This window comes from Colias philodice, chromosome 5 (genome assembly GCF_061535455.1).
Source record: "Colias philodice isolate Cphi_HAF_F1 chromosome 5, ilColPhil1 Martin Lab GWU primary, whole genome shotgun sequence".
Lineage (NCBI taxonomy): Eukaryota > Metazoa > Arthropoda > Insecta > Lepidoptera > Pieridae > Colias > Colias philodice.
This window is the reverse complement of record NC_143090.1, coordinates 10,033,912-10,058,414: the sequence shown is the minus strand read 5'-3', so window position 1 is coordinate 10,058,414 and position 24,503 is coordinate 10,033,912. Positions and strand designations below refer to the sequence as shown.

General features: G+C 31.2%; 1 protein-coding gene across 1 annotated transcript in view; it reads right to left on the bottom strand.

Annotated features, from left to right (window-relative positions):
- LOC149488612 (cubilin) overlaps positions 1-24,503 on the bottom strand; it is a 78,336-nt gene that overhangs the window by 48,764 nt on the left and 5,069 nt on the right. Inside the window, exons 2-3 of the mRNA XM_089695113.1 lie at positions 17,467-17,518; positions 16,691-16,786 (exon numbers count right to left, since the gene is read on the bottom strand). Of these exons, the coding sequence (XP_089551239.1) occupies positions 16,691-16,778 (88 nt within the window). The 5' untranslated portion in view covers positions 16,779-16,786; positions 17,467-17,518. The remainder of the gene's footprint in view (positions 1-16,690; positions 16,787-17,466; positions 17,519-24,503) is intronic.

Below are 24,503 nucleotides of genomic sequence, written 5' to 3'. Positions count from 1 at the left end.
TTTCTCGCTTGTAGCCATTAATTATTCGCTGAAAGAATGTGGACAAAGCCACAGAATAGACATTAAACGATCAGTTTGTTACTTTATTTGAAGCTTTTAGATGAAATATTTAACGACTCGTTAAATATTCCTAGATTGTGCGGTAAAGGGCGGAATGTCTGAGTCTTTTCATTCGTATTACAAATTACGAGCTCATATAATAATTCAACTCCAACATGAATGAAATACTACACGCCCGACGCTCTTACTTCCTAATTACTGGATATTTCAACAGATGTGTCTTAACTATTAGTAACGTACAGGCCGATTAAGAAGAGCTGGAACTTCAACACATTTACACATTGCAGATGTGTAGTGTCTGTGAAGACGCGCGCGGAGTGACGTCACACTGCATACGCATCATGAAAAGTCTGTCCGTCTCTCTCGCGCGCAGACTAGCATATGAGGGTAAAGGGGACAATTATTGTTTTTATTTTGCAATTGTTTATAAATACAGGGTGATGTAATTTAAACAAAGACGTTAGGTATATCTACTACTAACTATATTCGACGAGATACTTCGCGGCACGCGGATTTGAATATTTTTTTACTTTACCTAGGTTAAATTATGTAATCAGTTTAATAAGTTTTGTAAACAAAATGTAAACGCCGTAAGTTAAAAGTTTCATACATAGCTGAACAATACAGCTTTTATTGTAATGTAGCCTTATCTCTTATGTACTAGGGTTTCGCTTGTATTGTTTCTTGGGAGTGAGCGCACGTGCTATTTGTATTGTTTTTAATATGACATTAAATTCAATTATTATTTGATAATTGAATGTAATACTATATTACAATGGATTATGAGAATAAATAATTAAGTTCATCGATTGAGTATTTTTAAATTGTAATTTTACATATAAATAATTATGAGAGCTTTCATAATTATATTCATCTACAACGCACTCATTTTACAATTCAAGTCTACAATTAAACTAGAGTCGCATTTATTTTTGAACATACTGTATAGTAAAATTTCATAAGTGTGAGTACTGTGAAGATGCCAGCTTTCTTTAATCGGCCTGTAGTACTATGATATATTCTGTGATAGTAGTCACTTATCCTATTGAAGCAAGGATAACATGTATTTCTTTGACGTTTTATGTTTTTTGTACTTTACAAGAGAGAAGATCAGTTATAATATGCATCATTTTTATGAGCCTCCTTAGGAGCAAACCTAAGCCTACTCATTTATTACTGTCATGCGTGTCACTGAACCAGCTGTGACATATAACAAGCATATTTTAGTACAAAATATTCCCTATAACATCAACATTATAATAAGCTATTTCAATATTCCAGAAAGTTCTAGAACAACATTCTATAAAATACGGAAGATGTGCCACGGCTTCAAAAAAGAAGAAGAAGAAGACGTTCTACATGATTCTATGCTCTCAGTTACGATTTATTTGTGTTATATTATATTATGGAAACACATGATTGTAAAGGTTGTAGGTTGTTGTATCGTAATAAACATAATATAAAATTTTATGTGTATGAATACAACCAAGCGTTCCGCTACGATCTCTGTCTCAGAGGGTATCTTTTCCCCTGAATGTCTTTTCAATGCGATGCCATTAAAAATTTCGTATGTTATTCCGCAAATCAGATAATCGGAATATATGATTTTATTGCGCATAACTTGTTTTATTCAGGTTTATAGATATTGACTATATTATTTTTTTTAATTTTGACGTTAAGAATTATAAACCAAGACAATGTAAATTATCGCTAAAATGTAGTATACCTAACCTATTCGACTTAAATTTATAACAATAGACTTGTACCTATCAGTATCACTTACATCTCGACTTTTTCAATTTTTATTTTTAAATTGACTTCTAAATGCCTATGATAAACTCTGAATTTTGTTTATTAATATAGAATTATTGAGTGATTAAGGTATTTTTAAAACAAATATAACAGAAATAAATATCTATAGAATATTTTCTGTTAATTGAAGTTAGAAATATTTTTTCCTATATTTTCTCAGGTATATAACGTAGCTACTCGTATAAAAGCAGACAAGTTAAGAATACTAATGTATTAAATAATTTATTCCCATTTATCCTCATGGTTTGAGCAGAGCATGTTCCTGGACGATTAAAATGGCGATGGCATAAAAGCCTTTGAATGGTTATTATGATGAATCACCCCTTGGGATGTTTATATTGGATTACACATTCCTGTCGTATGATTAAAGTATTTTGAATTTTTCCAACAGGACTATCTAAATTAAACCTCACATTGGACGATCGCAATGGTCCCTATATAAAATGGTCCCTAAATAAACAGTCAAATAAACTGGGTATTAATTTATTTACAAATTAATATGTTCTATTATAAATACGCCGTACGCGTAATAGTTAATATTTTTATTGAGCTATTCTATTATAGATAGTATGAAATAAAAAATAAGTAAGGGAATATACGCGTACATTTAAAATATGTACCAAACATGACTAAATAAAAATCACTTGATAACATATTTGATGAATAAACGAGAAAAAAATTGTCATTCATTTTTAATGAATGGTCCTATCTCAAAATGTAGGTACTACTGTGGGCTGATAGACGTACAGACCACAGTTCAATTTATGATTTTTTTCACTGTACATTAATAACTTAGTTAACATTCACAATCATCACGTAATACGGAACGAAGAAAAGTACCAAATATTCATGGAAATTAATAACAGAACATAAACTACGTGAAAGGGTTTCATTTCAACGAGTTTGTAGTGAGCAAATTTTAAAAGCCTTCTTTATACAGCTTCTAGAAAATACGGTTTATTTTATATCGGAAAAGGCATATAGTCACTTGAATTTCTGTTACAAAGAATTTAAAGGAATAACATTTTAAAAGATAAAAGGAGGATGAGTTCAGCTTTGTTGTTGGAAAATAATTTTGTGTTGTTATCTATTATTGCACGCCTCATAAGCGAAACGTTGTGGTACTACTGTCACTTCGCGCAAAACATCTGATTTTTCAAACTTAAAATGTCTTTATGTATCATACATTGCACTTGTAAGATAATACATACACACACATATTAAGAAAAAACACTATTTTTAACATTCATAATATTTTTGATGTCATTTTTGTTATTTAAACTAGTTAAAAAACAGTTTAAAAAAGTTCTGTCTTGGACGTCCGTGTGTCTGTATGTGCGGAGGATTTTCTTGTTAACACGATAGCGACCGAAATACTTTACTAATCGAGTCTTTTTTTTTCTCTTACGCTTGAGTATGCTCAGGAATAGAACCCTTTCATTTTTCAGGGTCTGATTCGATGTGGTTTAATTGTTATTAAATAAACAAAAATAATAATTAATAAATAATTATTTAAAAAAAATTATGAGGCGTGCACTTTTGGATTTTCCAAATTATATTTTAAAATACAGACTATAAAGTTAAGGGGGTTGTAGTGTATAGAACTTTGTGAAATAGATATATCTACTTAATACTTAAAGGTGGATTTGGATTTCCTAATTTTGCTCTACAGTGTATCATATAATTATATTGACTGACCGGTTGGCTTGGTTGGCCCTGCCTTCCAAGTCAGAGGTCGTGGGTTCGATTCCCACCCGGGGTAAATATTTGTGTGATGAACATAGATATTTGCTCTGTGTCTGGGTGTTAATTATCTATATAAGTATCTATTTAAAAATTATATATGTATGTTTATCAGCCATCTGGTTTCCATAACACGAGCGAAAGCGTAGTATGGGATCAGATTGTGCCGTGTGTGAAAATTGTCTTGAAATATTTATTTAATTAAGTGATGTTTATGTTAAAAATCATACAGGAAAAATATTTTAAAACTGTATGCGATATAAATGTTGTTAAATCTTATCTGCACATCGTTTTAAGCCAAAATATCTACAAAATAATTTTTCATATTTACTTCCATTAACGAATAAATTTTATAATTGCAATTATTATAACTGAAGTACGAAATCGTTAAAATAAAAACAATTAAATATCCAATTTCTTGCGAACGTGAATGCTTTTTCATCGAAACAACAGATTTTCCAATAATGAGAACAACGTTATTCATTTCTCTGTAGAATAACGCTTAAATAAATCCAATTAAATCGCCTTTCAGTTAAATCCTCTTTCTATAAGTCTTGATTCGTTTGTAAATGCTGATCCATCGTTTATTTCTCTATTTATAAGTTAACTAGCTATAGAGCGCGGTTTCACTTGCGTAGTATCTAAAAAGAAGCTTATGTGCTTATGCTTGCGAGAATTCATTAAAATTAAACTATGTGTTCTTATAATAAAACTTGATGTATGTTTGTTACTATTTCACACAAAAACCACTGAACGGATATCGATGATACTTGGTAGTAGAATAAAACATGAGCTACAGAAATACCGTGGTTTCGACCGCGAGTGTAATCGCGCGGCACAGATAGTGTATAAAATGAGCTGATAAGTACAAATAAATTAAATTATGGACACGTATACACCAAAATATATACAGAAATTTAATAACCATTAATTTATTAACTAACTAGATTTCCGCCTGCGGCTTCGCCCGCGTTTATAAAGGAAAACCCGCATAGTTCCCATTCCCGTGGGATTTCCGGGATAAAACCTATCCTATGCGTTAATCCAAGTTACCCTCTATATGTGTGCTAAATTTCATTGTGATCGGTTCAGTAGTTTATGCGTGAATACCATACATACATACATACATACAAACCTTTCCTCTTTATAATGTGTATCTCATCCATAATACTCGGGTACCATCATAAGGAAGGTACCCGGTCCTTTGGAAGGCTTACGTGGGGACACGGATCCAACACGCAGAGGCCCTATAGAGAACTTTACTGTGTTGTGGGATAATATTATTATTAGTATTAGTATAGATAATTCATATAATATGCGTCTATTAGTTTAGACTCAATTTCAACCAGTATCAAGTTAGCGGAAACTTTATACCTACCTAATAAATTAAGTTTGAACTGTCATAATATTGGTTATCATAACCAAAGTTAATTCACAAGCGAATTTAACCAATTAGATGAAAATATATTGGTATCTTAAGACTTTAAGCTTAGGGAAAGCTGTATTAATTGGTTTTCTTCAGTATTTTTGGAATCAAGATTAATTTTACGACTTTTAATTACATTTATAAATTATCAGTTTAGTGTTTTTAACTCTTCAAACATTTAAAAATCATTGTAAATGGCAATACAAAGAGCAACTGTCAAACTAGAGTTTGTACACAGAGTTTGTAATTCTCACAAAACTATCAGAAAGGAAAGTTGAACTAAAGTTCTCTAAATTAAAGTACATTTTCCCAATTTTATAATAGCTTGAAAACAACTCCAACAACTTTCAATATTTTACGTTATATTTTCGGAGTTAATAAATTAATGGACATCGAACCTTCTATAAAAGAGCGCTATTTCTCATCGAAGCTCCATTATCTATACAGATCGGTTTTTAAATTACCGACCAGCAATTACTCTTATTAAACAACATACGTAAATATTTTTAGCCATTATTTAATTACTTTTTAACAAAAAACTAAGCCTCCTTCAAATTATCAGAACTGGACAAAAATCAAAATTAAAAGGGCCACACTAAAGACACTATGTACCTACCGATAAAAAAATAATCATGAAAATCGGTAACCGAAAAGCCGAAAGTCGGTAGTCGAAAAGTAACAAACCCAATTAATACAGCTGAATTTCAACATCCTTTTTTGAAGTCGATTACCAAGACATAAACCAAAATAAATTGTAGACATTTCCCCAACATGCATGTTTATCAGCAACGTTCTATATTCTCAATATTCAACATTTAACATACAAAACTATATAGTCTTCAAAAATCTTAAAATGTAAGCCTACATTTCAGATTTAAATCTAGCCTGCACTATCTTCACGTCGATGGCACAGCTTGACCTCCTAATACACGCTTATATGAAGTTATTAGATGATAATCAAGTGATCTTGTAATATTTAATTATGTAGATGCCATATTATATCTAGTGTAGTTAATTATTCATATATATGAGATATTTAAGTTTGTTGTATTTTCTCATTGAATTAAACAGGTTTACTTTTACTTTCTTAATAATTTTTATAATTTCCTTAAAATTTATTTAATCCAATTCTTATTCAATTAAAAATGTAGCTTACGTAAAAAAAAAACATTTTGCTATAAGTAGCATAAAACTTCATCTATATTGAAATGCTAATTTTTATTCCCTTTAAACTATTTATAGATATTTATATCGAATTCTAGAATACTTAAATTAATTATGCTTATACTTCTTTACCTTAAACTTGATAAATATTACGCGATTACAACTTTAAACAAACTATATCTACAAAACGATGTACCCGAACAATTAACAATTCTAAATAAGCTCACACAACACTACACTTCACTAACGTTTAAAAACACATCAAAAAACTATTAATTCTGAAGCCACGTTACGCGCATATAGCAGAGTACGTGCGCTGAAGGGAAATTCTCAAATCATACTGAATGCGAAGATCGGAGGCTGTAGGGCGGGCGGTGATCGCCATTGATAGCTGAGATAGGAAATCTACGTCTATTTGTGTTTTGTGTATGTAGTTATGGCTTTATTAAATGTAAGTACAGCGCTGAAATGTAGGAAATAAAAGGCAGAAATAATTTACATTTGAACATTGAATATTCAGGGATATTTCATGAATTATTTTAGTTCTAAAGTAAGCAAAAATACGTTTGAAAAGTGGATTTATTGAAAAATACATTAGCGATAGAGTTCCTTACCTACTTATACATTAATATGGTATAATATCAATACAATATAATTTGATAATTCAAATATTAATTCAAAATCCTACTCAAAAAAACATCAAACTCAATATTATCTATATTTTTCACTACCTTTCAGTAAGATCATGTAAAATGGGTACTGAAAATAGATTTGATTTCACTCCCTCAGGAGCTATAGTTAATGTCACTGACCGCAGCAGTAGTCAAGCCCCCCTAGTCAAGTGGCTTTCTGTTAGCGTAGCGTTCAATAGAATAGACTACGAATGTATGAAATTGACGTAAGCTGTAGATACGTTTATCTACAGCCTACGTCAATCTCATACATTCGTAGTCTATTCTATTGAACGCTACGCTAACAGAAAGCCACTTGACTAGGGGGGCTTGTTTGTTAGTATTTAATAACCGCAAAAAGCTATTTTTGAACCCACTTCAAAGGTCTCTTAAATTGAATGAAGTAGTTATAAACCCGTTTTAAAATGTATTTGTTTTAATACTGTTAAAGTTTTCCAGATTTTTATTTAGGAAACTTGAAAAAAATTGTACTTTAATGAGTCAATTTTTCAAGTGTTTGCAAAAACCATATATCTACGAGCATTATAAAAATTTATATTTGCTAAAACTACATAGAAATAAATAAGCCTATATATTATAATTAATGATAATAAGACGCAGATCTCATAATTCTAAAATCATTAAAACATACAGAACATAAAACCTTATGTTAATTTGTTTTAGTGTGGAACTTTTTGAGGTACATCTTGAAAGCAATCTCCCTTAATCCTATCCTTTTGGGGATTACGTATACCGTCTTTTAACTCCTAAGTACATCGCATACTAATTGTTTCGGATACTTTTAATACATGTTATACGAAATACATTTAAATATTATGTATTTTGGGCAACAGAGTTCATCTGACTAATGATGATTAATCATTCAAATTAATGATGAAAATGTAATGAGTCGTAGTTTAATGTTTTCATTTATTGTAGGTAATAGGTGATTCACAATTATATATATGACATTGTGAAAAAATAGAGAAATTAAATATATGAACTAAATTTATTAAAATACTAATTATCTACTAGCTTCTCGCCCACAGCTTCGCCCGTGTAGTAAAAGGAAACCCCGCATAGTACCCGTAACCGTGAGATTTTTGGGATAAAAACTATCCTATATGTTAATCAAACCCTCTATGTGTTCTTCATTGAGCCACAAATTTCATGAAAATCGCTTCAGTGGTTCTTGCGTGAAGGAGTAACAAACAAATAAACATACACAGTTTCGCATTTATGATATTAGTAAGATTTAGTAAAGAACTTTTTTCCAAAATATATAACTTTAGCTACATATAATTAAAGCCACATGTTCCGTCAATTTATCAACAGGCAACATATTAAAGCTGTGTGTCCCAATTTCCTAATTAACTAAGTCATGTAAAATTATAAATAATTTTCGTAGAATGTGTAAGGAAGGAAGTAAAACGTCCTTCCTTTTATACTTACAAGTAAACCAATATACTCAAAAACAATGTTAATTAATTATAGGTTTTTTTTAATGGCAACCAAATCCTATTTTTAAACCAATCAGTTATCATAAAAGTGGATAAGAACAACGGAAAATGATAGGTACAGGCAAATAGATTTACCTTCAAAACTTTCAACAATTCCCCAATGGCACGTCCACAATATGCTAGAGCCTAGAGCTACTAAGAATGCTCTTATGACACCTAAAAAAAATGCTTTTAAAATCGATAACACTACCACGTACCTATAGCGCATTTGTTTCCTTCTAGAATATTCTCTCCATAATGCAAATATAATAATTAGTGCACTCAAATAACAAATATTATTTAACAGACCAGAGGCCTTAGACAAAGTAACAATTACAAAACGATAACGAAGTTAGAAATCGCAAAAATGTATGGGATTGACATTAGGTAGACCACGTGATCTAACGCGGCGTATGTCAATCCCATACATTTTTGCGATTTCTAACTTCGTTATCGTTTTGTAATTGTTACTTTGTCTACAGGCCCTGAAGATTTTATCCGTAATAGTTCCGCAGATCCCGGGCAATTCCGGATAATCCGGGATCAAGCGGTCGAGTCCGATTTCGGAGTTACATCCGAGTTTCCATTAGATAAACCTAGTGCAATTTTAAATATATCTATACTAATAGCTGAAGAGTTTGTTTGTTTGAACGCGCTAAAAACTCAGGCTCTATACTGAACCGATTTCAAACATTATTTCACTGTTGGATAGGTAGATACATATCCTTGAGGGCTATAAGAATTAATATTGACTTATTATGATGTAGTATGGGTAATGGGTATACCTAAATGCATTCTCAATTATAACAAAAAAAATAAATGTTTTTAAAGATATATGCCACAATATATTGATGACTTTTCAGCGTATTTCATCTACAAAATTTACCTCAATTATACCGTAAATGTTTTGCTCTACTCTGTTTTCTCTACTTCAAGTTCAAGAAATTAACTTACAGCAACTTTTGTTCCCTATTAGATACAAAAAAATCTTGTATATAACAGCTTATACTGACTTAACTTTTGTTATAACATATACTTAGGTTTACTATCGTGGCTCAGAACAAAAAGTCAAACTTGCAACTAATAACTTGTAACTTGTACAGTGTGTGATTGAGAGAGAACTTTCCTTCGTATCATTTTGCAATAACCTTTACCTATATACCTATATCTAGTTACCTATTGTATTTGTGACTCTAATTTGTATTGTACTATAAGACTTACTGTTGAAAATAAATATAAATTACATTTTTTCTACTAGAAGTGAAGCCTATTTAAAACATTGATAACGTTTAAAACCTCTTAAAAGTTTTATGTTTGATTTTTCCTATTTGATTTTACTACTATTTAAGGTTTATAACATTGTTGTGGTTTTTTGTCCTCTCTTTTATGTCTATGATTTATAGAAGTTTTCAAAGATTTGTTTAGACATTCGATAAATAAAAAAAATAACAAAACCTTCTAAAATCAATAAAAGCATTTATCGTTTATCTTTAACATACAAACATTGCAACTAAACGACCTCGAATAATCTTCCATTGCAACAAAAGTCTCTTCAAAACAGGATACATAATCCCTAATTAAAACTTCACACATCCCGTCACACGTGTGAAACATTCGTATCCACAATATTAATTACATAATTACACCAAATGACACGCATTACACTAGCAAATTGTACTAATAACTGTGCAAGGCTTAATTGAACACGTGTCCTTGCTAATTGTTCATCTCACGATGGTAATTCAATATTGAGTATCGAGTGAAAGCCATGGGAGGGATTAATAGCCTCACCTATGTCAAACCTTGCACGACCTACGTCTAATTATAGCTATAGAATAGAGTATCTATATTGGAGGAAATTCGGATAAAGGGTAATTTAAATTGTGAATACCACTTCAGAGCATCGTTTGAAAATAACAGGTCAGATAGTAATAGCATTCTTATTTGTTTAATCAAAGGCGTTAAGTATTGACTGTATCGTATGTTGTTTTATATTTGATATTTTATCGATCAACCGTCGAAAAGCTATTTTATTAAACCGCTAATAGAGATCAACTGTATGGTGTCTCCGTCATCGTTGAATTTATAACAAAATGAAATTAAAGTGTTAAATAAATGAAATGCAAAAAAAATTGGCATTTATTTTTGTGTCCGTTTCAATTTGTATGCAGAACTCATATCAGAGTTCTCACACATTTAAAAATCATATTTCACCTTGTTTCGTCACTTGTTAGTATAAAATTTACACAGCGCTTTAGTACGAAGATGAAAATTTAAATTTCAAATCGCACGCTTCATAGCCTAAGTGTGAAAAATTTCTCAAGGTGAATATAAATTTTTCTGCACATCAGCGCTTTTGACAAGTGCCAGGGAATTTGTAAGCAAATAACCTCATTTCAGATTTTCTATCAAAATACAGATTATGAACGCGATGCCTAGGAGCGTAGCTTTGTGGCAGATTTCGTTAAATTCTAAGTTTTTTGTTGAAATACTTCTTATGGAATTTAGATAGATTTATAGTATTTAGAGCTATGTAGAGGTAATTTAACATAGTTATTTCTAGTAGACATTTTGCCAAAAATGCAAAAGCTTTTCAATTCGAAGCGTATATGTTTGCTCTTTGTTTTTTCGGTGTGGCTGATAGAAAAAAAAAATTAATCCAATTAATACAATTTTTATCAATGTTTCATATACCTAATTCGTATTTTTTATGAGATGAAAGGCTTTGGTTATTTTATTTTAGACAAAACACAGTATAACAAAATTTGAAACAGGTTCATCTCTCCATCTTGGCATTTAAGGCACGTATCGGCATCGGCACAAGATCGCCGTGATCCCAAGCTCATGCGAAATCAGCAGCACCTTTTTGTTATTTTACATAACCTCAAAAATTTGATACCTATCATTTAATTTCATGGTAAATATCAGTACATTATTATCTTATCTGTGGTAAGAAAGACATTCATCAGTATGCAAAGACGTTATTCTTTGTAAAGCTACCACGTTGATCGGGAAGTCCGTAGACAAAAATAAAAAAGAAGAAGAAAGTACCGCGTTTTAATAATGACGCTAATTGGACGAATTGGTTAAAAATAATTTAGTAAAAACAAAGTAAAGGTTATTTTTTAGATTTTTGGTAAATTCAAAAAAGATTTGTAGACATTTACATCAAACGAACATAGAGCTAGAGATAGAGCAAGAGCATTCTTTCGTGATCTTTTAGTGTAAACGAAAGCTTGTATTCATTGTTGTTCAGTATTAGAACATTGCATAGAATCTTTTCGAACGCACTAAGAACATCGACTGCTCTACGCCTGTTTACACTAGTGGGGTTAGAATGAGCATTCGCTCGTGCACCGTTATAGCACAGTATTACAATATTATTAGGATGGTAATACTGTGGTTATAGTAACAAGTATATTTTTTACCATATCGTTAATAACATGCGTGCCTGAAATCGATTCTATGAAATAGAATATCGCGAATAAATTATATTGATGACTGATTAATTTCCCTTGCGATTATATTATTGTGGTCGCTCATGAAATGGAAAAATTATTGTAATTTCTTAATGCTTTTTCCAAAGTTCTAGATGTGTAATCACTACATAATATAAACAAAGTCGCTGTCAGGCTCTGTCTATGTATGCTAAAATCTTTAAAAGTAAGCAATTGATTTGTATGCGGTTTTCTAAATAGATTAGCGATTCTCGAGGAGGGTTGTAGGATATAATTTATTAGGTTTAGGAAAGCTAGTATCTTTATATTATCCTTTTCAAAGTAGGTCAATAATGTTCAGTGCCGTGTAGTTCCTCCTAACAATACCTAAAGAAAAATAATTCAACTTCTATATTATGTACAAAATGATGCAATACTTATTAAGATTATAATATTAAGCAACGTAAAAAGGGAAAAACCCAGCGTCGAGGATTTAATAATAGCTAAGGACGCTCAAATATTTGTTCCTTTGTATAAAATGCTAGGAGAAATTTTCTAGGTACGCTAAATTTCTTGAGTGAATACAGTCTTTTGTACGAACAATATAGAACGAATGCATATTATATAATACGTAGGTATTGTAATATTACAAAAATCCTTGAACTGCACTAAAAGCTTTTTCTTTACTTTATGCCTTCTAGCGATGGCTCTAGATATGCAATATGCATTCAATATAAATCAAATCAAATCAAATCTGTTTATTTGCTCGTATATGGTCATATAAATGTGTTAATACAATTTTTATATCACATAATATACTGCCACTGTAAATGGAGTGCAAAAATTTTTTGAAATTACTAAATTAATGTTAATTTACACCATTGGCAATGACATAATTGTTACCCTTGCATCCGGGGAAATACTATTTAGCGGCACTAAAATCGACATCAGTGACACCGTCACCGGGTCTGTTAAGTTTGTGGCACTGTAAATAAATGTTGATCCTATTATTACCATCACTTAGCTAATAAAAAGATAAACTTGTATGACTTCAACAAAAACTCCTTTTTATGTATAAATTTGTCTAAATTTGTACAAGTGATTTACTGGTCATGCATATTTTTTTATAATCTATGTAGGTATATGCTAAATTCGCAATATTTTGTCTATACAAAGTTATTTTCCTCTCAATTCGATAATAATACGTCACTATTCTTAATGCAAAAGTAAATATGCATTAAAATTAAAAGGAAAACATTGTCTCTGATGGATTACAGTATAATGGCCGTTGTTTAATCCATAGGAACTAAAGCCATCAATAATAATCCCTCAGAGAGTTTGTCGTACAAGAACATAACAGTATTTTATGACTAAGCCTTTAGTTTACTAGCCGCTTACCACGACTTCACTTGGATTGTCCCGGGATAAAAAAAAACTTTACTAAAAAAAGTTTACGAAAGAAACGCCATTATTTTTGAAGCATCGATGAATAACGTACTATTAATAATATGAATGCGTCTATATGCGTCTGTTTCTTTTTTATTTAGGTTTCAGGAGATTTTCATTGTAGCCTTATAGGACCTATTATTTAGCGGGAAATGACGTTAAAAAAAGCAAAACCGCGTTTAACAATAGCGTTCGTTATAAATTTGAATATGCATTTTCCTCTCCACTATTCACACTTATGCATATTAAATATTAAATGTAACAAGAAATTCTCAGCCGACGCAAAATTTTCAAGAATTCAGGGCACACTCGCGCAATACATAACGACTATTATTAAATTCAAAGTGCATTGCAATTACATTTTTATACTAAATTCATGATTCGCGGAGTGTGAATATGACTCGCTTTTGATTCGCTTCACTGTCATTTTCTAGATAAATAATAAATATAGGTACTTCGAATAGTTTTTTTTTGCGGTTGACTTCACACCTATGATAACAATATTGACATAATTATAATTAATAATTATATTGTTGTAGAATCCATTGCATTTTTTCGTTCTGTCGTTCTGTCCCATAGTGCGCCGCGGCGGGGCGAAGCTAGTCCTTGATAATTGTACAAAATTTGAATTAAATCTGTCCTTTTAAAATGGGTCAAAATCGAGTCTAAAAGTGACAACATACCTACAGTTGATTGGTGAAGCTAATAAAATCGTGTTAATAAAAAGATTTTTATTGTCTCTTTGTCTCTATTATACAATACTTAGACATGTAGGTAATAAGTGCAATTCTTTTAAATGAAATACTTTACTAACACAGCTAAATAATAATTATCGTATAAAATATCACTACATAGTATAAAACAAAGTCGCTTTCCCTGTCCCTATGTCCCTATGTCCCTTTGTACGCTTAAATCTTTGAAACTACGCAACGGATTTTGATGCGGTTTTTTTTAATAGATAGAGTGATTCAAGAGGAAGGTTTATATGTATAATAAGATCCATTAAGTAGTGGAGAAGTACTGTTATTTTTGAGGTTTCTAATGTGATGTCGTAAAAAATTACATTTATTCCGCTTACATTGCAAACGCAGGCTGAACCCTACGAGTTTTATCAAAATAATGTACTAAGTATTATACACATTGAAAAGGTCTACAGAAAAGTCCGCGATGGTATATGTCTATCTCTTATGGATAACCCACAATAACTTTTTTTTGTCATTTACTTTTTACGACAAATAATGGCTAATTTTCGAAGCGATTTTAACCAATACAGCATTAATCCTTAAGCAATTAAATACCATGGATACATTGTTCATTTAATATAGATCTATATGGCCCTTTACACCGCATGATTTAAGTGAATATTTTCGAAGATATTACAGATTTAAAAATTGCGGGACGTAGCGTTTGCGGCCGCCCGGCTATGTATTTTATACCCGTGCGAATTGCGATGCCGGAGCGGGCCGCTATATTTTTATACCTATACAACGTTCACAATTTTTCTGTAGTGTATTTAGTATCAGCATTGCACCCGTGCGAAGCCGGGGCGGGTCGCTAGTCTTGCTATAATACAGGCTAGTTTCTTCCGGGCTTAAAGTTTAACATACTTTCATCTCCATTTTACATACTTAGCGTATGAATTTTAAAATAATCTGCAAAGTGGTTCACTTTAACTATTTAAGAAGTCTTTCTAAAAAATTAAGTTTTCCTAGATGCAGTAGTTTCGTCGATGTGACGAGAAAATTAAATGCAATTTTAAATAGATCATTATTAAATGATAATTTAGCAAGGTATGAGAATCTATACCTATCTACCTATTCAATTCGATAGATATCAAATAAAATATTAAAAAATAGATAATAATATATCATCGTTAGGTACTACCAATTAAAACATAAGCTATTAAGAACCTATAAATGGTTATACATATATAACCTTATGTCTACCATGTAAAAACATAAAAATACCGCCATATAATAACTAATAACGCATAAAACATACTTTTATCGCATTCAATTTTGTTTATATCAAAGCTGAATAACATAAGCTACACAGAATCGTAAAACATCACGTAAAATCATTACGACGTCTTCGAATTTATAATCTGAAGCCCTATCGATCGAGCCTGTGGTGGAAAAAGATGGGTAAGTATCCTTGTAACGTGAAAGAAAAGGATAGTTGCTCGTCCCAAAGGATATAAGGTCCCAAGGAAGGTTTCTATAGCTAATTTGAAGGTTCGGTATATCTATATATATGCTGGTAGCCTAATCGATGTAGCTAGGATACTCACATAATAATTATGGCTTTATGAATCGCTTCTGGTAAACTTTGAGGTTAATTTTAAAAGAAATGCGTGAAGTATTATTGTTATTTATGTGTTTCAAAATCAATTTATCGTTTATTTGTTATAAAATGCTAATATTATAAATGTGAAAGTTTGTGAGGATGGATGTGTGTGTAGGTATGTTTGTTACTCTTTCACGCAAATACTACTGAACCGATTACAATGAAATTTAGCACACATAATATAGAGGGTAACTTGGATGAACACATAGGATAGGTTTTATCTCGGAAATCCCAGGGGAACGGGAACTATGCGGGTTTTTCTTCGAAAACGCGGGCGAAGCCGCGGGCGGAAAGCTCGTTAGTTTTATCATGGACCAATGGTTTTATAAAAGATTGAAAAATTAATTTTGACAAATGTAGAGAAAACAATAGCGATTGTATTTTACTTTCTAATTTGTTGAAAACCTTTTTTTATACAAACATTCAGGAGGAAAAAAAAGTTTAGCAGGAGTCCTGACAATAACAAACACATAAAATAAATATTTTATCAATTTGGTGCAGTCATTTGGAAGTTATGCGCGTACTGTATATATTTTGTGTGATTTTTTGTTTATAAAGATTTGATTGTTTAAATAGCAAGAATTAGGTAAATTTAAAATGATTGATTTCTGTGCTGTACACTAAAAATATTTAATCATATTTTCAATCATCTTGCCTATGTTAGAGATCTCAAATAATAAAGGACTGGCAAAATATGGAATATCTTTTTAGCGCTATACTAGTTATTGATGCATAGATATTAGTTATTCTAGAGAAATTCTCAAATATTTTACACGCATAAGGCCTCCTTAACACGTCGTTATTTTCTATAGCCTATTTCCAAGAGCATTTTATATAATGATAGCAGCCATTTATAAGACTGCGTAGAATCTTTTAACGTAAAAAATATATTTTAAGGTAGCGTTTCTATTTTCTATTGAACATCAATAGTCAACACGTCAACATCTCTCTTCAATCTTCATTGGCTTCATTATCTTGCAAATTTAGTTAATTTATATAACTATGTCTTACCTAAAATATTGACCTCATAATAAATAATTGAGGCTTTTTCCGATACTGCTTCCGAATAATAAATTAATCACTTACCGCTTGTGACTTGAAGGGTAGTAGCGAGAAGACATAGCAGCGACAGCGAGAGGCATCCGAGCAAGTTGAGCCAATGTGCCGCGGCCATACTGTATCCTAAGAACAAAACATCATTTATTTGTTCCTCCTATTTCCTAAATCTTCCTAAATAAAAACTTTCGCAAAAGCACACCGTTGCAGGTTCATGTTCCACACAGCGCTAAATTTTTTAAAAGACATCTAACGGTAAATAAGAGAACTAATTGCACCTCTATTTTAGTATCAGCGCCATCTGTGATTCGTTTATAAGTACCAAATGCTGTAACTAGATGGCGCTGTTCTAATAATGATAAAAAGTGCCCGGGTAGTGAGCATTAATTAAATACAATTTAACGGTTAATGTGAAATAAGGATATTGTTGAAAGCTTTCATTCATTATTTACTTTGTATGCTTAAATATAATAGCATTCATTTAATAGCAAATTTCGATAAAATTAACGTTCTTATTTTTTTATCAGCTCTTTCTATTTTGAAATTCTACACGAAGTATTGATTACATGAAATATAATATGAGAACACTCCCTTGCACCATTTGGTTGTGGAATGAATTCATGATCTCATCATCTCGCTTTGTAACAGTAAAACAATTTCCGACTGAAAAGTCAAACGGAGCGAATATTAGGGAAGGTGAGAGGATGCTACGAACTATTGATTGTCTAGAGTAGAGAGAGTTAGATTTCTTTGTTAAAAGACATAATTATACATATAAAATTATTAATAATATTGGTAATACGAACCATATCGTCAGCATGTGTAGTCGTGGCGCGGCCTTGTACTGTTACAGATCACCTGGAAATATATTTCAGTGTTAGTCTTTAAAATAATAAAAACAAGATGAAATAGAAAATACAATAATCTATAACTATTAACCATACAGTTGGTTTCGTATAGTCTTAAGCGAGGGGGAGCTACAATTAGTTTACCTATACTTCTATACAATTAGGGAACGTAAAGTGGTTAAAATTTTATATTTGCTGGTACCAGGCAGGTAGGTCGAAAGCACATAGGTAAGTACCAATTTACATAGGCTATTTTCTATCCCAATTTATCGGGGGCAAAGCTGATAAAGTGGCTGGTATTAAAATTAATATGAATTTCGAAATGTATTTTTTTAATTGGAAAACATTTTCTCTATCTCAGTACATTATTTATAGCATGGTATTAGCACAGACTAATTAATAATATACTACGTATACAAGTATTAGGTATAGTTAGTATTCTTTTTGTGTTTAAAAATTTCAAAAGCCGGATGAAGTAAGAGCTGATTGCCTTTGTTACTCCATCCTTGACAATTTTGGACGACGACAAGTTTTTATGAAAAGATATTTCAAATAATTCTCGTATACTGAATTAAATAAAACATTCTTCATTAGAAATCAACTGAATATTTTTATTTTCTATTCTTTGTTTTTTTTATAAGTAATTAGTTACTATATACATAATTATGTACTTACCAGGCTAATCAAAATGATCTAGCAAGTTTCTTACATTCGCAAAAAATCATTCAAGAAAAAAGAACTTTTCTCCAAATAGTCTATGAAACTCACAAAATTCCGACAACATAAAAACAAGGAAACCGTAGCACGAAATGCTAAGAAAATACACAGTGATTCGACAAATATCTGAGAGAATTTATCAGTTCATTGATTTGTAAATATTACGTAGCTCTTGCTACGAGGCTACGGCGCTACGACAATACACGTTAACGTAGAACCATGCTATAGAAGCGCCTTTGTCTTGAATTTATCAACAAAGTCAGACTTTGCCAAGGTCAATATTTTTCTTTAACATTTTTTATTTATTATTTTATTAGATACTGAAAAACTATGTCAACTACCAACACCTTGAACTAATAGATTTAAAACTGCATAAATGCTTACAGAAGCGGCTTATATTTTATATATTAATTAAATTAAATCATCAATAATGCAAACCTTGGCCTGGTAATTGATACGAACCGCTATTTTATAAAATATCATTATAAAGAATAAAATATTCTTGACTAAGATTATAACTGCAGGTGCACCCCTTGCTTACCCGCTACGTTTTTTCAAATATTTTTGTCAATGTGCTTACTTCTTCGACTTTTTCAAGTATGATCTGATTTTTGGAATTCTGAATCCAAATTTTGTGTAGAATTTGAATTTAGTATCTTATCAGTATACTTAGCACATATTTTGCGTTGAAATATCGCGGTATTTATAAACATAAGTAACATTGCAGCTCGAAAAAATTATAAATAGGTAAACTATGAATACGACGTAATAATAACACGTTACATTTGTATCTTATATTTTATTAGAAGGGGATCAATGAGGATTCGCGTAAACGTATATACCTACGGGCTGTATTGCTAAAAGAATTGAATTCACTTGACACAAATTGGAAAATTGTTTATGTTCACACCATCGTTTTTCTTTTTGTCATTGCGTACTAAGACCCCTGTAGAACCGCCATCCTGTTACAAATGACTCGAAATTTTGTGTCAGTATCTCCCGGTCTATCAATTATTATAATAATTATAAAAATCTATACATAATATTATAAAGCTGAAGAGTTTGTTTGTTTGAACGCGAACTACTGGTTCGATTTGAAAAATTCTTTCGGTGTTAGATAGCCATACGCTAAGAGTTAAGACCAACAGGAGCGGAGCCACGGGGGTGAAACGGCTATTATTGCTATATTGTTAAAGGAAATCGTTAATACAGGGTGTTTTCCTTGGAATTTGCAACATCTTTCAATTACAATTCCGATTTTTATAGGCTTCATGAATAGATGAGATTTCCATCAGTATTTTTTTTTATTCAAATCAGTTCATAATGAGAGAAAGTTAGACTAAAAATATAATCCTTTCGGCTTTATAACATTAAATATTAATTTGGATAAAAATATTAAATGTGAATCAAGTTTAAGTTTAAACATGGTGGTACCACGTCTAAATTCACAATTGTTTATCCATTTGATATAAAAAATCTGGCACAAAAAATTACCAACTCTAATATTTACAACATTAATGAAAACGGTTTTAACATAGTAATAAAAAACGTAATACCTCTTTATTAAGGCTTTAATCAAAGCTTATTCAAAGCGAAAGTATCAGATGGAATTTCATTAGAGACCGCGGGAACTCCTAATCTATACATATAATAAATCTGTAGAAGGGTCAATTCTGTACATTGAAAATATTGAAAAAATAAATAGCAGGGGGTGTTACTGGATCGATACCAAACCCAAATATGTGATTAAAAAAATTTTTGTCTGTCTGTCTGTCTGTCTGTATGTGAAGACATCACGTGAAAACTAACGGTTCGATTTCGATGAAACTTGGTATAATTATACCTTATTATCCTGGGCGTAAAATAGGATACTTTTTATACTGGAAAAATACGTAGAAAAAAATAATCTTAATTTTTCAGTTTTATCCATAGACGTTGTTCTGTAGAACCGCGAACACACGTTGGGTATTATTATAGGCCTAGCCGTATTTGGGTCCAATAGCTATTTATTGGATATTATAGATATATATTATATCAATAGATATTTATAGATATTTATAAGATGTTATTGGAGTTACTCAAAATGGAGAAATAAACCATCCACGCGAAGACCGACATCCGCGCGGACGGAGTCGCGGGCGGAAGCTAGTATTAATTAAATAACACCAACTCTTGAATCCAATTAGCTTTTTCAATTGACTCTCAATTAAGTGTAAAAAGAGTATAGTTATATGTAGGCATGTCTTATTTCTTCTTAAATTATAACAGAAAGACATTAGTCAACCAAGGTAACAACTAACGAAATAGAGAATTAACATTTGAGAGGAATGAGTAGGTACAAAAGACAAATAGTAGAAGATCCGAACATAGGTCGACCTTCACCGGCGTGATAATAGAATGAGACCAATTTTATAATAAACTAGCTTTCCACCCGCGGCTTCGCCTGCGTTTTCAAAGAAAAACCTGTTCCCATAGGATTTCCGGGATAAAACCTATCCTATGTCCTTTCTCGGGTATCAAAATATCTCTATACCGAATTTCATGCAAATTGGTTCAGTAGTTAAGGCGTGATTGAGTAACAGACAGACAGACAGAGTTACTTTCGCATTTATAATATTAGTATGGATGTAGTCTATTAAAAAATCTATTAAAGATGGGTTTGCTGAAAAAATCCTGGACAGAATATTCGTCATCTTGTCGTGCATAAGAGTCTTCCCTTCACGTATCACATTTTACATGTACCGTGTACGTCATTATTTTCGTATTTCACCGCAGATTTGTCGAAAGTGTTTCATTCCGATACGTTCTGACATGGTTCTGACTCTGTTGGATGTGAATAAGATAGAGGCTTATTTCGACCAGACGATCCTAGTTAAAAGGATTTTTTTTTATTATTAAAATTCTTTTTTATTCCATTGTAAATAATTCCCTTTTACATGCAACAATAGGTTCATCTGAAACAAAGAAGTAAAGACTGGCTTTCGCTCATTTCCAGGTATGCATTTGCTCAGATTCTTTGCGGGAAAGACGTTGTAATATTTGCTATAATCATGAGTAATTTTATTCGATCTTAAATTCGACATTAAAACAGTAATCGGTAAGTTATAAACTTACCGATTACCTATAAAAATTTTATCACGATGTTATAACAATCGCGATATAAATATTTTGTTATTAATTCACATTTCACAGTGCATCCAGTAAAACCTCATTCATTCATCTGAATAAAATCATGGCCATGCATAAAAAATAAAAAAATAAACGCAATTCCAAGTTCAAAAACCTACATGCACCTCTCATCTTGAAAGTTTTACCGCCTTTTTCTTTTATAAAATCTGAACAAGCCAACTTTAATTAGGCACTCGCATGATACTTGGCAGGTGAAGAAGCACCACAACTATAAGTATAATTGCAACCTTCCTTTTTAACTTACGACTACGTGCATTTGTAAACAGAAAGTTGCTCGTCGTGTTAGAGGGATTTTTCAGTTCTCTTTTATGTTTGATCTGTTATATTTTTCGTAATTAGCCTAGATACAGACTGTTGCTATTTGTCTACGAGATATTTATTTTTTCATTTTTTAATCCTTGTCCAAGACAAGACTTAATGACAATTTAATTATCTACTTTCGTAAGATAGAAAATTACAAGAATAATTTTGCATTCTTTGGTTGAAGGTAGGTACACTACACTATTGCCTATAGGTACACTAACATTATAGCAAATTCGGTTAAACAAATTACTGAATTAGCTACTCGAACTCAAACATTTATTTATTCAATAAGACTTCAAGATCACTTTTGAATCAATATAGCATATGTAAAGAGCCAGCAAATAACTCCTTAGATGCTCTTTTAAAATTATATCAAGTAATTTTGTTTTCATCTATACCAACTAATTACAACTACAACTCAAACATACATAATAGACCAATATATTATATATTTGTCCATATCTATCTATACTAATATATTATAAAGCTGAAGAGTTTGTTTGTTTGAACGCGCTTATCTCGAGAACTACTGGTCCGATATGAAAAATTATTTCGGTATATATATCATTACGCTAAGACCAACAGGAGCGGACTACTGCGGGTTAAACCACGGAGCTAGTTATAAACATAAATGCTTATTTTTTGAAGGGATAATCGCCTCATTATAGACCTCCGTCTGTTATAAAACTCAGTAGGTATGTTTCTTGCGATTCCGTGATTTTAAGGCGCAAATAAAATTTTGGTCACGTTCGTCCTCTATCGGCAAATAGAAGGGATTTGTGTGAATTTGCTGAAGACGAAAGACGACATAATAGCAGAAAAAAGTATTATTTTAATGCTTGTGTTGTTGTATATAATGTGTAGGTATATAAAATAATCGAAGCATACACATACTCGTATTGTTATGTAGATCTTTATTTTATCTACATATGTGTACTTCTACAAATACTTAAAATATATATTTTTTAATTTCTGCACATACATTATTCACTTTTGTGGAACGTGGCCAAAAGTGTTATTGCAAGAGAAATTTATACAAATTATACGGAAAAAATCACTCAACCTCCATTCCTACAAAGAATTAGAGAGGTTTACAAAAAATAATAAGTGCTCACCAACTACAACAAAAACCTATCTTTAGTTAAAGTAAAGAATTAGTTTAGAAGCTTTCACGATGAAAAACAACAGAATAGGTATATTCAATATGTTAGCATTTATGTTAGTGAAACTCTAAATAGGTATTATAGGTACATGGCGAAAGTGTGTATGTTTATATTTCCTTCGCAGCAGGGCTATTTTAATTTTTATGATAGTTGATTATTGTCTGAAGATACTTAGAAGGCATTTTTGAATGTCTTCATCATTATCATTAGACTACTTTTTTACCGCGGTGAAAAATCTCATATCCACCAGAATTTCTTTTACGTGGTACGCAGTCGAAGCCAGGGCCAAAAAGCTACATGTAGGTATTACAAAATGATAACATGCCAATCAACTTAATAAAGACTAAGAGTAGCTCTACAAATCAATTTCAATTACAAAACTCAGTATTTTTCTAATTAAATTTCTTACCAGTAAATATACCTACCTACTCTTTGCTTCACCATTTAGTGCAAACTACAAAGGCATGAGCTGTCATAGATAACTTGCCATAAACACGGACAGTAAATATGAAGGGCGCAAGTGGCTCTATTGTCTTTGCTCGCCATAGAACTGCATAGACTATAGAGTGTGGTCGCTAGGAAATTTTGCTTTTAAACAATCGTAACTTTTCAATATAGTCCAGGAGGAATCGGCGCATGAGTACCGAAAACTATTCCACCTCAATTTTTTTACGTGATCCTCTTCAAATTGCCCTACTGATGATATAAATGCATGTTGCCATGGGGCAACCCGGTGCCATATTGTTTAAACCGAAATTGTTTAAACAATTGCAAGGAATTGTTATTTTTCAACCGGACAAATTTTTTTTATATTTTTTATCGAAATACCAATAAAAAAGGTCCAATTACTTTTCACGATAAAGTTAATATTTTCAAAGATATGAATTTTTTAAGGTTTGAAAAATCTCAAATTTGGGTACTTTCGACCCATGAAAAATATATTTAAAAAAAAAATAATATATAAGTAATATTTTTTTTTCAATTCTCTATACAATAGTTAATAATATTGTTAATAGAGATTTAAGAAAATTTCATTGTTTATATCTGTTTTTTAATTGTTAACTTCGCGCGCTCACAAGTACGCGCCGCTTACCTTTAAGTATCGCCGTCTCTCTCTTACTCATGCGCTGCATCGGCCTCTCTGTGTCTTGAATCATTATTTATCATTTATCTTAAAAACTATCAACTTTATCAAGATTTCTAAAGAGAGCAATCTTATTAATAATTAAATTGTCTACAATTTGTTTCTTATATATTTTTTTCTGAAATCAATTTTTTTAAAGTTATTTAAGCATAAATTGAAACATGTAATTAAAATTACTTTTTTGTCAGTTTATATTACTTTTTTGTTATTGAAACAGCAAGTAAGGTAAAAGACCCAGTTATTGACACTGGCCTAGTTGTTTGACACTCGCAATTTGATTTTAATTAAAAGAATGAAATGTTCTCAAAAAACCAAAGATCTTAAAATTTTTAATTCAAAAATTATATTTATTAATTTATTAGAATTGATTTGTTTTTTTTTTAACTAAAATAAAATTTAAAGTGTCAATAACTAGGTCTTTTACCTTATTAATTACATTGAATAACTTCTTCAAACGAAAGTTATAGATGGAGAAGTAT